At 32.3% G+C, this 18,031-nt stretch overlaps 1 protein-coding gene and 1 non-coding gene across 2 annotated transcripts; both read left to right on the top strand.

The window, feature by feature from the left end:
* Nucleotides 1–4,161: 4,161 nt before the first annotated feature.
* Smp_tRNA_00643_Pseudo_CGA.1.1 lies at nucleotides 4,162–4,233 on the top strand. Its single transcript has one exon. It is a non-coding gene (tRNA).
* A 941-nt stretch (nucleotides 4,234–5,174) lies between these two features.
* On the top strand, nucleotides 5,175–9,150 carry Smp_065000 (hypothetical protein; the record flags this gene model as incomplete). The annotated part of the gene is made up of 2 exons (XM_018791081.1): nucleotides 5,175–5,179; nucleotides 7,093–9,150. The coding sequence occupies 2 exons, from the start codon at nucleotides 5,175–5,177 to the stop codon at nucleotides 8,897–8,899; spliced, it is 1,812 nt and encodes a 603-aa protein (XP_018645699.1). The 3' UTR covers nucleotides 8,900–9,150.
* Between the last annotated feature and the right edge of the window lie 8,881 nt (nucleotides 9,151–18,031).

The raw sequence follows: 18,031 nt of genomic DNA, 5'->3' as shown, positions 1-18,031 counted from the left end.
CCTCAGCCGTCCTCGACCGTCCAGTGCTTCCAAGTTTTCCATGGTAGTCTAGCTTCGATTGACTCATGATTTCAACTATATATAAAAAAATTACTAAAAAATCTCCACAAACAACCCCCTGATTGTTTATTTTGTTAATTTTGTGTCATTTTTTTTTGAATCCATAACAAACCGATTTGATGCACTACTAGACAGTTTTATATTGTACTAAATAGTTAATTAGCTAGTTAGTTAATTTATTGAAATTATGTTTTAAATACAGTTTTCCCTTATAAAGGTTGACAATGATCTTTTGTTATTCATAACCCCGGAAACGGTTTTCTTTTTACCAGTAAGATGAATTTTTGATTAGAAACTGTTTTTTTATCTTGTTAAAACATCATAATTGTTTCATTGAAAAATAATGGACTCTTATATTCAGCCAGTTTAGTAAACTTCTGATGGATAAGCAATCATATCAATATTATTTCACATTACTTACTTACGCCTGTTACCACCAATGGAGCATAGACCGCCCACCAGCATTCCCCAACCTACTTTGTCCTGAGCCCTCCTTTCTAGTTCTATCCAACTTTTGTTCATTCTTCTCATGTCTGTCTCTATTTCTCGGCGTAATGTGTTCTTTGGTCTTCCTCGTCTCCTTTGACCTTCAGGATTCCATGTGAGGGCTTGTTTTGTGACACAACTAGGTGATTTCCTCAATGTGTGCCCAATCCACTTCCAGCGCTTCTTCCTGACTTCTTCCTCTACTGGAATCTGGTTTGTTGTCTCCCACAGTAACTTTTTGCTGATAGTGTCTGTCCAACGGATCCGAAGTATCTTGCGTAGGCAACTGTTAATAAACACTTGTATCTTCTGGATGATGGCTCGCTAAAAAAACGTTAACCAGAAAAAATTATTCAATTACTTCACGTAAAGATAATAATTTTTAATTTATAAACTGAGTAGATGAAAATTTGTTTGGAATATTGACATCTTCAGTGTTATGTAAATCTTGTGGTGAACGAACAGTTAGTGAAGATGAACAACTTATCGTTTAGAGCAAAATTACTGAGTGCTTTCCTAAATTATAACAACTATACATTAAATACTTCATTTGCACATCTCTTATTTATTGTCCTTTACAACCTATATAATTCTTCCAATTCTCAATTCTTTTATGTTTCCCCTTCTGTTTTCTTTAGTTCAATCTCCTCAACCTTCTTTTGATAGGTATTCCAATTTTGAATGATGTTACATACTACTCATGTTGACGGACATAGGTAGCATACACCACAACACTGCTTCACATTGGTTTGAACCCGGGATTCGCTAATCATGTGACACACATGATCCCATTGATCAATCTATTCAAAATCTTGTGATTAACTATCTTAATTTTAGTTAATTTACGATGTACACAGATTTCCATTTTATTGCCATTTGTTTATTTGTTTTCTCCAGATATATCCACCCACATAAAACCATACACACATTATTAAATAATTTCAATGTTGTGTTTATTAGCATGTCTATTTGTATTAATTATACCATAACTCATGTTAAATTTATTCCATTTTCTATTTACAGAATGATCATTCAGGTAAATCACATTTGACGAATGATATAAAGTCAGCATCTGCTACTTGCCCCTCACCCTCTTCATCCCCCTCCCCCTCCTCATCGTCATCATCATCTTCTCCCGCAGCAAAATCAGCTTTAACAACTCGAATAACTTTGAAGAAACTTAATACAGCGGAAAAATACGAATCAGGTAAATGTACTGGAGAAAATTAACTAGTTCTTGTATAAACTACTTGATACAGTAGACATGGTTTTTTTAATTCGGTGTTCTCCTATTGCTTCTCATAAAGATATTATTTTGTCGTTGGCCCATAAAATTATTTGAATGTTGCACACACAAATATCAATGGCCTAGTTTTAACAGCCATACAAAGATCATAGGATATAATTAATAGAATGTGACTGGTAGTAGAAAATAGGACGCATGTTTCATCCTATTTAAGACTAGTCAGATGGATGTGCCTGCACCCCAGAGTTTATGTTCATCCACGAACTAGAACCCGGTATCGTTCGCTGCAAACGCCGTTATGTTAACTGCCTGGTTACTGAGTCCAAGCAGCCACTAATTTTTGCAACGGGTATGAGTTTTCATTTAGTTTGAAATAGATTAGATTATCCCGTTGTTGATATCTTGAATTATCAGTCTTGATCAGTCTTGGTTGTCATATACCCATCCTTTGCAAATCACCTAGTGAGTAGAAATCTGAACTCGGTAATCAAGTGAACAGTACCTTATCGCTTGAAGAGAACGATACCGGGTTCGAGTCCCTCAGTGGATGTCAACTATGGAATACATGTACATCCAGCTGACGAATCTCAAATGGAAAGAAATGCGCATCCTAGATCCAACTGCTAGCCACATTCTATCCATTCCATATGAATTTTTGTCATAGTGACAATATCAAGACAATCCGCACAAAATGTACATATGCCAACTGAGAGTGATCAAAATTCAATCAAAACATCAACAGTGAGATAATCCAAACCATTTCAAATTGAACACATGAAGTACTGTTACATTTGTCTGAAGACTAAATGGCTCAGCTGTACATTCAAGCAAAAATGGATATGAATTATTAAAATTATCTAAAAAGATATTTGTTCATTCATTTGGCTAATGATAAATAAACTATTGTTCAGTTAAGAAGTCTGAAAGGAGCCAACTTTATTGGAGAAAATTTCATCAATTGATGACTGCTTACCAATTAGTTCATCCTAAATTCTATCTTTTCTTAACATTAAAACATAAATCATTATGTGTAATAAATTTTTAGCTACCTGATTTTTACTACCAGCTCAAACATTATTGTTAGTGAATACACTTTTAAACTAACTTTGCTTGGAGTCTAATTAACGAAAACTGTACTTTGGAAAACAATATAGTTCAAATATTTACTTTCTGAAGTAGAAATGGGAATACAAGCTCCTTAATATGACCATTCATACAGTTTTTGAGGAAATTTCATCAAATCATGATATATGAGTTGTTGATTAGCTCAGATATTTGCTTCCCTTTGACCATTAATTAATATGTGAGTTATGAATACTAAGGAAATTTAGTTTTTTCTAACACCTTACTCATACAATAGAATATATAATGCTTAAATAAATATTGTACTCAAACTGAGGTCAGTCCTTGACTAATACCATCTAAAAATTAAATAAGGTTGCGAATGAACTATAGTTTTGTGCTTATTAGTGACTTTGAAATGATTTCCTGTTCTTGTGGAAAGTTGTGACCCGTGTAGTTTAGGCTATTGGCTGTAAAACAGCCGTCTTAAATACCACAGGATGAAGGACACGCTACATAGCCAGTCGGTTGGAATTGGAAATGTGTACTTTTGGATTCCAAGCCACTGGACTTGAAGGTCCTGTTTTCGGTTCATGGGGTAATCGTGGGTGTCTACACATGAGTAATTCCATTCTTGAATGAAACACATGTCGAGTGGTCTCTGATTTCCAATGGCGTTTTAACAGAAGTCAATCCACAGTGAATACTACCGACAGAGATTGTCAAAGCTAATGAAACCAGTTAAGAGATACACAATTCATGCCAAATGCTATTAGAAGAACAATGTTCAGTGGTCTATAGGTTGATTGTTCGCGCATGAGACCGAAGGTCTTAGGTTCGAGTCCTATATTGGGGATCACGGAGGCTTATTGCTGAGGAGTCCCGTACTAGGATGAAGCGGCCGTTCAGTGCTTCCAGGTTTTCAATGGTGGTCTAGCATTGATTTCAATGAAATTCAACAATCTTCACTACTCTGTACTGAAAATATTAGGTAGCTTGATTCCTTAAAACATGGCTCGATAAATTATTGAAATTTCTATGTGGAATGTTGTAATTTATGCCATCTTCTAAAGGTACACTTTATTAATACTAGATATCAGTGAAATGATTTATTTCAAATTACCCTAACTATTAGCTCAATCTATCCTAACTCTAGTATTGTATTAGTCTTTTCTCCTTCAAGCAATCTGATTTCGTTGTGTCTTTTTTTACAGTGATGAACTAGCTAAACAGATTAAACTTAATGTTTATTTTTAAACCGTATCGTTATACAGTGTACTGTTTCTATTGTCTATATCCGATAGAATCGTCATTAATCTAATCGGTTAAGGGCTTCGGCTCGAGACTGGTAGGTCCTGAGTTCGAATCTCGCTCGTGAGAGCGGGTTCGTGGATGCGCACTGCTGAGGAGTCCCATAATAGGATGAAACGGCCGTCCAGTGCTTCCAGGTTTTCGATGGTGGTCTAGCTTCAATTGACTCATGATTTCAACTGTGAAAATATTAATTTAACTGTTTACTAAAGTTACATTTACAACCACCATCAACTTATTGATTATAGAAAGATGAGATGTTATATGATAGACTACCGAAACGTATACAAAGAACACTTGTATAAACATACATATATACATATATGATTCAAGACAGAATTTGAGCAGTATTTGACCTCACCATGTTAATATGTTTACTAACCAATTTATGTCTTATGACTGAAACATTCAGGATTGTTTGTTTTTCACCACACAATATTCGTACATATATTCTTTAGTTAGTCAAATAACCTGCCAAAAAGACTGATAAATAGTGGTCTCATTGATACTGCTTACAATATTCATACTTCCTTATTTATAATTAGCTTAAAGCTAAACTTTAATGTTTGTTTTGTGAAGATGGTATTTTCTTAAGCAATCGATTAGTTGTGAACTGCTCTGTGTGAATAAAGTTTTCACTACCAAGTAGCAACAACTAAGTAACTATTTTAATTCAAAAACACTAGACACCTGTATCATACTCATTTAGGACTAATTAGCAGAGTGTATTCACGACCCCTTATGGATTCGTGCTAAGAACATTCAGATAACATTCTGAACACTTTACTATCCAATCACTCAATGATATGCATATTTAAATTGTAGTCAGCTTATGATATGGTTTACCGTTGATCGATGTTTTTGGTTGGGTACTGCTAGCAATACAAGTCCTGAGACTCGAGTTCATAAGTTCCAGTCGCCTGTGGAGTCATGTGTATGCATTAGAAAGGAGATCTAAGTTTCAACGAAACAGAAGTTCAGTACTCTCTGATTTTTCCTAATTCTCTAGATGACGTTAGTATGTTATTAAAAGTAACATCATTATGATATTTTGATCAGTAGTTCAAGCAAACAAAGGAAAGAAATATTTGTTAAAACTTGTCTGGGATATCATTACCTAGTAATCTGGTTAATGGAGTCCTAATATTTTAATCTTTGAGAGAATTCACATACCTAATTAACCACTTTTTATAAAAAATGAAATACACGTCCTAAATCTCATTGCAATTCAATACCAGACGAACCTTAAAAAGTAATCCATCTGATGCAATTTATTCCAAGTTATGCGTAGATGGCAAAAGTAAATGTTTCACCATACTACTTAACTATCATTTTCATGGTGATTTATTTACATAGAGTATATGAAGCATTCAAAAGACCTAAATCTCATCGGAACCTGATATTTAAATTAAACTGTAATAGTCAAAAGATTATCATCTTAAATATAACCAAATTGTATTTACCATTTAATATGTTTTGTTAACAGTATCTTTGATTATTAGATAAAACAGATGAAATGACCCTATGCTTACTCAGAATATGATATTGAGATATACTTATAATGCATTTGTACTAGATTAATAATGTAATTCGTAACTTCATTCTATACATCTAATTAGCAATCATATTGGTAAATTTCACAATATCATCTTATATACCACAGTAAATTGATAAGGCATTCAACAGTCATTATATCATCTTAGTTTTCTTTTAGTTTTATTACTGTCGACTGTTCAATCTTTTTAAAATTAAAAATGAAATCTTTAAGTAGTATGTTAGGTACACCATTTAGGGGTTTTTTGACAGTATCTATTGTATAAGATGTCTTTATTATGATATATAACATTTACAGAATTGATATTGGGATAGCACCTAGGATGACAGGAAAATTTCTCAGTAAAATTGAGTTATATAAAGAAACACAAGTGATTTTTTTTCATTTAACTGTTTAAAATGTAAATGGGATTCATTAGTTATTTTCAGAAGGGGTTTTGTGGATATTATAGTAATTTTTGATAGTTGAGATCATGAACCAATTGAAGCTAGACCACCATGGGAAACCTGGAAGCACTGGACGGCGACACATCCACTAATGTCTTCAGTGAGTTACTATCTCACAACAGACCTGGTTTAACTCCACTGGTCACTGCCTCTCACTAGAACTCCAGGAAATACCTCGTGGAGCCGGTCATTTGTGAGCATATGTGAGATAGTAACTCACTGAAGATATTGATGGATGTGTCGCTCAATTTCGTGGATCGGTTGAAGTTAAACATTAATACCGTTGGATGCCAGTCAGCTCAGTGGTCTAGTGGTTAAGCAAACGTGCGCGAGACTGATAGGTCCTGGTTTCGAATCTAGCGAGGTAGGATCGTGGATGTGCACTGTTGAGGAGTCCCATAGTAGGACGAAACGGCCGTACAGTGCTTCCAGGTTTTTCGTGGTAGTCTAGCTTCACTTGATTCATGATCTCAACTATCATTAATTATTTCTTGTATTTAACAGTTACCTCACAGAATGAGCTAATTGGGACTAAAAGATAAAGTTTAATTATGTCAGATAGACGACTCGTACAGATACTTTGATAATATTAAATACTATTGTTCAAAGAATCCTATAAGCAGGGGTTTTTGTGGAGTCCCACAATAGAACGAAACGGCCGTCCAGTGCTTCCAGGTTTTGCATGGTTGTCTAGCTTCAATTGGCTAATGATTTCAACTATTAAAATTCTATAAGAACTAACTCTGTGCTTATCAGGTTTGTTTTATTATTTACTTGTCAATCAGTGTTTTCATTTGTTAAAATTCTTCTTCCACTCAATTTAATAATCCCAAACATTGCGGTTTATATTTATACTTTCACTTACTTATGACTTTATTACTTTTTTATACAGCCTTTACTTCACTACATTCTCCATCATTGTACAGAAAATCTCCAGTGAATACCGATTCAAAAGAGGATAATTGTTGCATTTCAAATATTTCTCAATCACCTGTTTCTTCATTACAAAGAGCTATATCTTATCCCCTTGATCCAAATGAAGCTCACAACTTTAGTGAAGTTGATAATATGAACTTAAAGTATAATTTTTCAACTAACAACAAAACCTCATTACAATTAAACTTGAGATCTTCAAATCTTTCTGATTTATCTACTAAAAAATCTGAAGCTATGGATACAAGTCTTCGAACAAGTGATGGTTTATATAAATGTCGTATATGTAAAAGATTATTTGCTAATCGTTATTCATTAACAGGACATTATAAATCTCATTATGAACCAAGTCAAAAACCATATTGTTGTGATGATTGTGGACAACGGTATACGTCTCCAAGTAATCTACATTATCATCGTGGTCGTAATTGTCCAGTGTTGAAATTGAAAGCAATTAAAGAAGGTAAACTTATACCAAGTAGTGTACAAAATACCAAATTATTAGAATTAAAAGCTTTAAGAGCTGTTGAACGAAAAGCTTTAATGAATAGGTTAAAAGATCAGAATGATGCAAATAATAATGATGTTAAAGATAATGCAGGTGAAGTGAAACAACACCAACCATCAGTAAATAAGAAATCTCGATTATCAACTTGTAATTCTGATAATGATTGTGTGTCTACTTTAAAAATTGATAGAAGTATCAAACGTTCAAAGGAAAACATGACGTCAAAAAGTCCAAATTCACCTTACGATACAATATCACCTAGACCATCAATCAATAATAATATTGGCAATGGTGTTAATGATATTGGTAATATGATCCAAGAAAATGAAAATAGCTCACAAATACAAGATATTGTACGATTATTTTTAATGCATGCCTATCAGTCAGATGAATTACGTCAACAATTATTATCATTAACATCAAATGCGTTACTTACTGCATTATTACCAACGAATGGATTTAATTCAAATATGTTTATGAATCCAAATTCCACGTCAAATCAACAGTTATTCAATCTGCTTTCTAATTTCATCAGTTCTAACTGTTCAACAGGAAGAACCATCAATAATGATCAAACTCATGATGATAGTAATTTGTTGTACATGCAGCAAAATTCTACCATAGAAACACCACCAATGCAACCAAATTGTATAGGATTATCAACAGAAGAACCTACAGATCTCACACGTGCATCACATAATTATATTCGGCGGAATGATCAACCTAACTCACCAGGCGTTCAATGTTCGATCTCTCGTCAAGATTCTCGTATATTTCAAGATATTCAAGGTTTAGAAGAACATATAATCTCAGCACATTCTAAATATAATAGATCTCTATCGGAAGCAACAACAGAAACGGTCAACTTAATCAAACCTTTGATGAGATATCATTCATTAAGTGAAAGAGTCCCTTCTAATATTGACTGGAATACAAAGACCACCAGTTCAACGCCTACTACTCCAAACATCCTGTTGCAACAGCCTTATCACCATCACCAACCCCAACAAGAACAAGAACAACCAATAAATTATTCAGAAGATTTATCAATAAATAATTTTAATTCACCTGATACTACTGAGCAATCGTCATCATCAGTTATAACGCAACGGAGTCTTCAACATTCCAATTTAGTATCATGTACAGATTGTGATAGAGAATTTTCATCATATACCGCTTTTCGTGTACATCATACAAAATCACATCAATCTACCACTAATAGACAACATCATCAACAACATAGTCATAATAACCAACGAAAATCTAATTCACAACGTAATTTAACCAAGTGACAATAAGTAAATTGTAATCTACCGATATCAACAACTAATTCAAACAATAAACCTTAAAACAAAAATGATGAAGATGATAGTACATAATAATAATAAAATTATTTAAATGTTGTGTAAAATATTTTTTTATATTTTCTATAACAACTACAATGCTACTAATAACTATACACATCATCACAACTCTTTTACTTACGCCTGTTACCCCTCGTGGAGGAGCATAGGCCGCTCACTAGCATTCTCCATCCAACCCTGTCCAGGGCAATCCTTTCCAGTTGTTATACACATCATTAGTGAATTATTCTTTCTAATGTATACTTATTATAGTATGTATTTGTTATGAACTAATATATAAACTGAAATGTTACTAGGGTTAATCTATTTATTGTCTATACAAATATATGCTACTTGTATTTGCTTCTCAAATATACTTATACAAACAATTCCCTTTAATGAATACTATTGTCAATATTATTACTGTTAATAATACTAGTAATAGTAACTGTACAATGACATGCAATAAACATATTAAAACTGTACTCAATTACATTACAACAGAGTACTTCATTAAAATTGTTCATTTTTCTTTCACTTGATGGATTTTTTTTATTTTTTATTTCTTTGTTACATTGTATTATTACTATTACCATTACTCTTACTATCTCTTTCAATGTCTTATGTCATAACTTGAAGAATACATTCAAAAAAAGGGAATAAAATTAACTTTATAGGAAGGATAAGAAACTGATTGCGTAATCGTAATTACGTCACAATTATTATAAATAGCAAAACTTTTTTTCCTTTATTTTCATTAGTTGTGATGGTGATAATGATGACGATGTAATTTAGAGTATCTATCTCCTAAAGCAAATCTCTAGTTGCAAATATATAATGCGATTACCATTGGTCTAGGAAATATCAATATATATTCATTGAAAAGTATTCATTATATTCCTTATATCATTTATATTATTATTACTTTTATTACATATTCAGTAGTATCATTTGTTTAAAACGAAAAAAAAATTGTTCATGTATAATTCATTCTTCAAAAATTGATTATTTATTTAATAATGAATGAACAACTCTGATATATTTTTGTTTGAAAATGAAGCATGTTACGTAATCATGTGTTCATTGTAATTAGTTTATTTGTTATTTCTCAACTTTGTACTATGTATGTATGATAATTACCTGGAAATTAGAAAAAAATTCCACCATCTAATCTAATTTCTCTATAGTTTTTATATAAGAGATGATAAAGTTAAATGGTACAATATTGATTTGATAACTTGTAATGATGATGTAATCATTACAAAACGAATAATGTTACTGTATAATGTGATTAATAATGGGATATTAATCAAATGATAGTGTATTTTACCATACTCTTTATATTTAATGTTCAAATGCTTAGTACCATTTTACTAAAGTGTTAATAAAAGATTGAACAACTGCCAAATATTGACTAATTTATACATGCTGTACATCCTGGACTGATATCAATTAAAGAACTACTTGATAGTCGACATTTGAGTTAGCCTTTAAAATAGAATTTTGAAAGTGTAATTAAAAGTTATGACTAATAGAGTCAACTACATAAGAAGCAATGTGATTTTCACTGGTCACACTACATAACTGTCCCAATAGTCAACAAATTTACATGTTCATAACCACAATAAAAAGTCCTAGGTTTAATTCCTAGTTTGGTTCTACTTTTTCGTGGGATTTATAATGGAAATAAAGTTGAAATAAAACTAAGATTATCAGATAACCTAACCAAATACAATCATTGGGGGAAGTGCTAAACAATTTAACGTTATGATATATGAAACAAAATTAATAATGCTTTAAATGATAACAGTTTTCATTCACCTTCAATATGAGAGATATAAAACTTTACTAAATGAAAGATACATTGAGTTCAGTGTTATTCACTGATTTCCATCAAGGTAAAATCAATTAGGCAAAAGGACTGAATGATTATTTTTATTTATTTATTTAAACACATAAATATTGGTACAAGGAAGCACTAGATACATATGAGCCACCCAAATCTCATTTGATTTGTGTGAGGGCTGTGATACTGCCAAGGTGCCCAAACTGAAGCAGGTGGTTTTCTTAGGGGGCCACACCCCGAACCTTTGACCCAAAGATCCGATCCACATGGCAGTGGAGCATCGTGAGGAGATGCAGTCCCATGGTAGCCGGTGACCAATAATTGGTTCATTCGCCATTTGTTCCCTCAGAGTACTGGAGCCATGTACACCAACCCAGTTTAAGCGCCGTAAATTCGCTTTTCGTCCTCTCAATTTCGTAAACAACACCCCTGCCACGAGAAGGCAATGAATAGGACTTCTCTGGCAGAGGCAGTATACGCGTGGCCGTGTGAGAGCATTTTTAAGAGAGAGGAAAAACCCTCCCCACTCTCGGTCGTACCAGCGCATTTAGGGGCAAAGGACTAAATGAATTTCGTTTGCTTTATCACAAAGAAAAATGTTACACCTTGACTGAGAAAAAATATTGATCTGTAAAATAAAAGTTAGCTAACAAATCGATTAAAGTTAGATGAACTGTGGATGATAATTTTATGATTTCTGTGATATTTCTAAGGAATTTTTTGTAGAAATTTATCAGCTGACAGAAAATAATCAAAGTTAAGATTTAAAAATAAATAACGATACTGTATCCCTGAAATTTATCATTGAACATGAACTTTTGAGCATGTAGCTAATAACTACTTGCTAAGATGGTCTCAAGATTAGTCAGATTTTATCAGGACGGTTACAATCTCTTTTAGAACGATAACCACTATCATACTTTTTACTGCCGTCCAGTGTTTTCAAGTTTTCAATGGTGGTCTAACACTGATCCATTCATAATATCAATCAAAATCCAACAACCTACACAACCCTATACTGATAATCGTGAATATTTCGTCTAGTTATTTGTCAGTCATATGTTGTATATAAAATTGTTCAGATTCACTGGATGAAATATTATTTACTATTCTGATAAAATAATCAATAACATTCCTGCGGCAAATACAAATCTTTTGTATGAAATGAAGTTTTAAACATTCAAAGTACGGTTTAGATAGTATAAAGTTTTGTGAATGAATTTCGACCAAATCAATTAAATTTCTTTGGTTGATTCAATCTAATTAAACACATATTTCTTATTTCAACTAGCCTTTGTAAAATATCGATAGTCGAACAATAATTTTAACTTATTTAATAAGAACAGATGATATCAATCTGTCATGAATAACCATCTAGAAGTCTAATTAAAATTTTAGTTATATTGTTTTTTAAACCTAAAAAGGTCTTATTGTCTTAGATTTTTAAGATTCGGAAGAACTATGTAACATTGAACATTTCCACTTTTCTTCAAAGTTGAAATCATGAGTCGATAGAAGTTAGACCACCATGGAAAACCTGGAAGCACTGGACGGCCATTTCGTCCTATTATGGGACTCCTAAGCAGTGCGCATTCACGATCCCGCACTCGCGAGATTCGAAACCATGAACTACCAGTCTCGAGCCAGAGCCCTTAACCGATAGACCACTGAGCCGGCATCCAACTGAAATCTCCACAAAACCCCTTCTGATTTCCACTTTCATTGGAGAGATAGATGATGGATATCTGTGGAATCCAAGACACGCATTTCATCCTATTTGTTACTCGTCTGAAGAATGTACGTGCATCCGAGTTGATTTCTACTCCAAGACTTGAACACCATTCGTCTCAAACTCTACCACGTTATCAACTAAGCTAAAGAGTCTATATAGCCACTAGCTTGCACAATGGTGTAAAGTTCAACTCATTTGTATTGGTTGTTTAAAGCTTTCCATTGATATTTAGAACTGCAATTCATCAACCTCTTTTTTTATAATGCCCATGACTTAATGGGAATATTGAGGCAACCACACAGGAAGTATATATGCCAAAAGAAACTGATCAATTACAGTCCTAAACATCAATGGGAAGATTTGGACAACTAATACAAATGAATATTCATTTTTATGTTGTAAGTTCATGACAAGCGTGAATTGTCAAAATTTGAGTAAGAGTACACGATACGATAATGACTAGTGTGTTTTACAAAACATCATATAATCTTACGCGTCTTTCAAAACAATTTGTTACGTTTATGTCATTATACTGGTGTAAGACAAAAATGGATTCACCATTGACAGTTATGTTACTAGTTGTTGTTTAGTACTTTATAATTCCGAAGAAATCTAAATAGTTCTGGAAAACAAGTGCTATTTTTAAGGGATCAAAATACACTGCTAATTGCTCTATACATATTTTGATGAAAAACTCAGTATTATGTGACGAAATCTTTTCATTTATGCGAACGTATTACAACAACGATGTTTCTTTGAGTCCAGAAACCCGATGATGTGTATTTATCCATGTATTTGGTAGATTATCTTCAACTACATGTAACTCTAAATATGTGTACTACCTATTTTAGAAGAGGTCCCATGTATCTTGCCACCACTACAGAATTTTATTGGTTATGGCAGATGATATAAATGCATAATAATCAATGGTAACAAATATGAACCAATATTATGAGGAATGCTCGTGCAGTTGACTATTTAATATATAATTAAGCATCGAGAAAAAGGAGTTGTTAAAAGCTTAAAGATGTGTGTTTTTAAGGAGTAGAAAAAGAATTTCATAAAGTAAATGACTTCATCCACAGAAACAGATTGACTGACAGAGTAAAATGAGCAGAGAATAAGCTTGGTAATAATACAATACGATAATTTTACTCTGTTCCTTGGCCGATACTACTTTATCATCATCAGTAGTATGGTTCAAGAGTTCGAATTATATTTTAGTGGGGCATTTGATCAAACATCGCTTTGTTTTGAGAAGCTACTCAATTTCGCTGAGTTCTTTCAATCGATAATGTATATCAACAACCATTTTACTTAATCTGAAATTAAAATAACACAAGTTATTATACTCTTTGCATTCTTTTACGTAATGATACAATGAATAAAGAGAGAACGCTCAGTAGATAATAAAAGCAACAAACTTATGAATCGAAAGAAGTTTACTCGTAATTTAGGAGTTCAGATTACAAATATTGATTTACTTGACCTTTGAAAGATGGAATTTAAAGATGTTTTGTATTAGGAATTGATTAAAACAACTTTGAATTTGAATAACAGTTAACAATAACTTGGATGTTCAAGTCAAAAATCAATTATGATCAAACTTAAATGACTTATCATACAACGTACAAATAGTGAATTTCTTCTAATGCTTGCTTAGAAGTTGAAAATTGATAAGAGTAGTTTCTATGTTATACACAATTTAAAATGATTTTTGTGTGTTGATTATTACCAACTGTAATAACAGCGAAAAGTTAAATCTAAGATACACAGTAACAAACATTGTACAACATGAGATAAATTATCACTTAGAGTATTATTACTGAAAAAGACTTTCAACACACAAAACAGTCCTAAATATTTCTGAATGATATGAGTAAATGAAATTAGTCACATCAAATCGAAGTGTTGGATAACCAAACTAAAGATACTTTAGCATTAAACTATTGCTTTACCTATCAAAATATGCACTTACAGTAGGTTAACGTAGATTGACTCAGTCTAAGAAGCCCAAAGTATATTTAGATAATCAACTAACACATTAGATCTCAAAAAATTAAAGTCAATCAACTGTTTCTAGATTTCATTGAGTAATTAATCGATACAGGTGTGCAATAAAAGCATCGAAAGAGCTTATTTTTATTTCGCAGTAAATCTAGACAGCATGTACATGCACTATATTTAACTTTCTCGATTCTCGATTCAACAGCATTCACTGTATATTCAAATGTAATACAACACTATTCACTGATTAACAACATAGTTTTTACATTATGCTTATCTAAATAATTCACTACAACTGTAATCTATGAGTTAGTAAAGAAAATTCACTATTTATATAACAATTTTTTGAAGAAATATCTCAAAATTAACTGTTCCTTACAGTCGATCAACTCACTGGTCAGCAACTTATCCCATTCAAAGTTAAATGGTACACATATCACAAGTTATGTCCACTGATTCATGATCGATATATGTGGTTACATTAGTATTATCACTTACTATTACAAAACACCAGCGCCGCACAAACTAAAATCTTATCACTATAATGTCTTTTAGAAGATAAAATTATTCCTAACAATTCATCGTCGATGCCCGAAAAAGCTTGAAAGTGAAACATCATTAATCTTATGAAAAGGGTCTATTATCAAGTAAGAAAAGCATTTGTTTAAGAGGTTGGACAATTTGGTGAGACCTGGCAAATACATTTCTGACTTTATCATATGAATATTTAGTCAAACTACGCATGAAATTTTGTGGACAACCTAACATCAAATATATCTGTGGGGTATATTGATGTTCAAATAGATAACATTCAACTAAAATAAGAATTTCTTCATATACATCTCTTTCATCTCTGTTAAGTTCGTTTGAAGTTTCTGCCTCCATTCTTTCCATATTCAATTCATTTTTGTATATTGATTTATACTACTTTTAAATATTCAGTAAATAGTTTATATTTAATAATTTCTGAAGACATAATGTAACGTGAGCTTTTGGTTATGCATTATCCTAAAGTATATACATAAACTAATAACATTTACTATGCTTATTATCATAATTTCCTTCTCTCTTCCTTTATAATGCCTAGTTTCAGTTTCATACATTCCTTGAATATTTTTTGAAGGCAATCGCTTCCACATTTATGTGCTTTTAGTTCTAGTTTCAGTCGTTGTTGCTAACATTAGACACAGCTGCCAACGATCATTTACGCTAACGTATGTTGCAATTACTCTTTATGTTATCTCTACAGGAAGTCTTTCTCTTTCTAGAAATACAGACGTGGCAATCAGCTAGTAATCTTCATGAATGGTTGTTTGTAACTAATTTATGTATATCCATTAATAATGGGATTGTTCTTTAGATAAATCTTTTTTTAAAACTTCTATTTCACGCATATCTCACTGATTTTGTTGGATATTTCGACGGAATTAATAATTCCTCCTTTTTATTTTAAATCTAAGCCAATAGAATGTTTTGTGGTGCAAAGAAGTGATAAAATACATTGTAAGAAGCCTATTTAGTTGTTATCATTTCAGACAGAATTTTGTACAGAATATGTACATAGACAAAGTATGACCTGGGATGAGTGTATACTGATCCAAATTGCTACGTTTCGCATCATGACAACCAGAGGATATTAACGTTATGAAAACCAAGGAAGCTGGAATACTTGTGCCAATAGTAGTAACATACTTGATACATAGAATTAAGTTAAAGTTAAAAAATGAAGACGAGGAAGACAATATTAAACTGACGTACTAAGATAAAATAAACATTAGATCCATCTGTCCCACTGACACGAATGATATTCCACCTCGTACGTTTCTATAAGCACAGTCGTATTGTGGACTCCGGTCATATGGATTCAACTCCTCAACACAACTCAGAACAAAAAAATGACTCAATGAAATAACGTTATGACTTGTTCTGGTCACTTATAATCCTTTCCAAACTATTTCTAAGCTAACTAGTATGATTTAATAAGGTGTTTACTGATTTGACATGTTCTGATCACCTGCTTTTTGAAAGTTCCCAACATTTATCTTATACTCTAAATTTGTCCACGGAATTACTCACTTAATATTTTTATCAGACTGAAGAAGCACCTGGAAAACACAAAGTTACACTTCAGTGTATCTGATGCTGCATTCAACAAGTGGAAATACTAAAAATTATCTCATTGGTATTTCTTTAGTTTTCTAGATCCTGTTGTTTGGAATTTCAGGTCTTCAGACAAACTATCTTAGGATGCTACTATCATAGGTTTTATAAGTTATCAACAATACAACCTTGTTTCCTAAAATATGTATCGACTTATGACACAGTTTTCCATATAATAGGCTATCCACTAAGTCGTTCTCTGAATCAATATTCCGTAACAGTTTGCTTAGTCTTCTCTTTAGATGAAATTCTCTAACTTAAGAATGATTGCCCCGAGCATAAATAAAATATTTTGTAGATAACTGTAAAACGGATTGAGCTCCAATTATCTCCATAACTGCGTAGGTAGTGCTAGCATAGTTACTAAAACCTGGAAATTTTCGTTGTAAGTCATCATCAGAGCAAGAGAACCAGATAGCTGTTTTGTCTTTTACAGATGAATCATCTTCACGTGCAAGAATAAGGGTTTGAATCAAATCACTTTGAAGCTGCTTGATCATTCTCATATTAGGTAAGAAATCAAATAGTACGACAGAATAAAAATATAGATATAAAACCAAAAGATGTGCCTTATGAAATGACTAATCCTATAGATTTAGGTATAAAATCTCCAAATCTTTTTACTTGAATAATTTGCTGGTCAACACCTAATTGCCACCAAGAAGGATAACAAACCTGGTTGAAAAACAAATGAATATATACCAAAAAGACGAGTTAAAAAAACCAATAAAACTAGGCTTGAAAAGTGTAACGAATACAGAAAAATATAAAGATAAATCACAAGCTACGATTACCATTACAACCAGGGTTAGGCGATGGATGAATTTGAGTCTATCACGATAACAAAAAAGAAAAATCAATCATGCATAATTCAATAAATGTCTAGATTCAAGTAACTTAACAATCAATTGTTTAAGCAGAAATGGATAGTGGCTAGTAGTGGAATCCAGGAAGCGCGTTTCGTCCTATTCGGGATTCGTCAGCTGGATTTGATCGCGAAAAAATTTAAAGAATAATCAATAAACAAATTAGTCTAGGTCCAAAGAAGTAATAAACAAATTATATAAATTGTTCAAAAAATATATATGTATATCTTCCCCAGAGTCAAAAAAATCCATGGTTTACGAATTTCAAAGGACGACAGGCACTGAATTCATGCAATACACGCATTATTTAAAATGAATAATCGACTATATGCTACTTTCTTTACTTAGAATTTGATCATAACATGCTTGTAATGTAGTCATTAGATAAGGTAATAATCTATGAAGTGATAAACATTACGGTACTAACTTTTCAATAAAAATCCAATTCAGCCCCTAATTCCAACACATTG

This window comes from Schistosoma mansoni, assembly GCF_000237925.1.
Source record: "Schistosoma mansoni, WGS project CABG00000000 data, chromosome 5 unplaced supercontig 0195, strain Puerto Rico, whole genome shotgun sequence".
Taxonomy (NCBI): Eukaryota; Metazoa; Platyhelminthes; class Trematoda; order Strigeidida; family Schistosomatidae; genus Schistosoma; species Schistosoma mansoni.
Note: the sequence above shows the minus strand (reverse complement) of the source record. Positions and strands in the feature narration are given on the sequence as shown.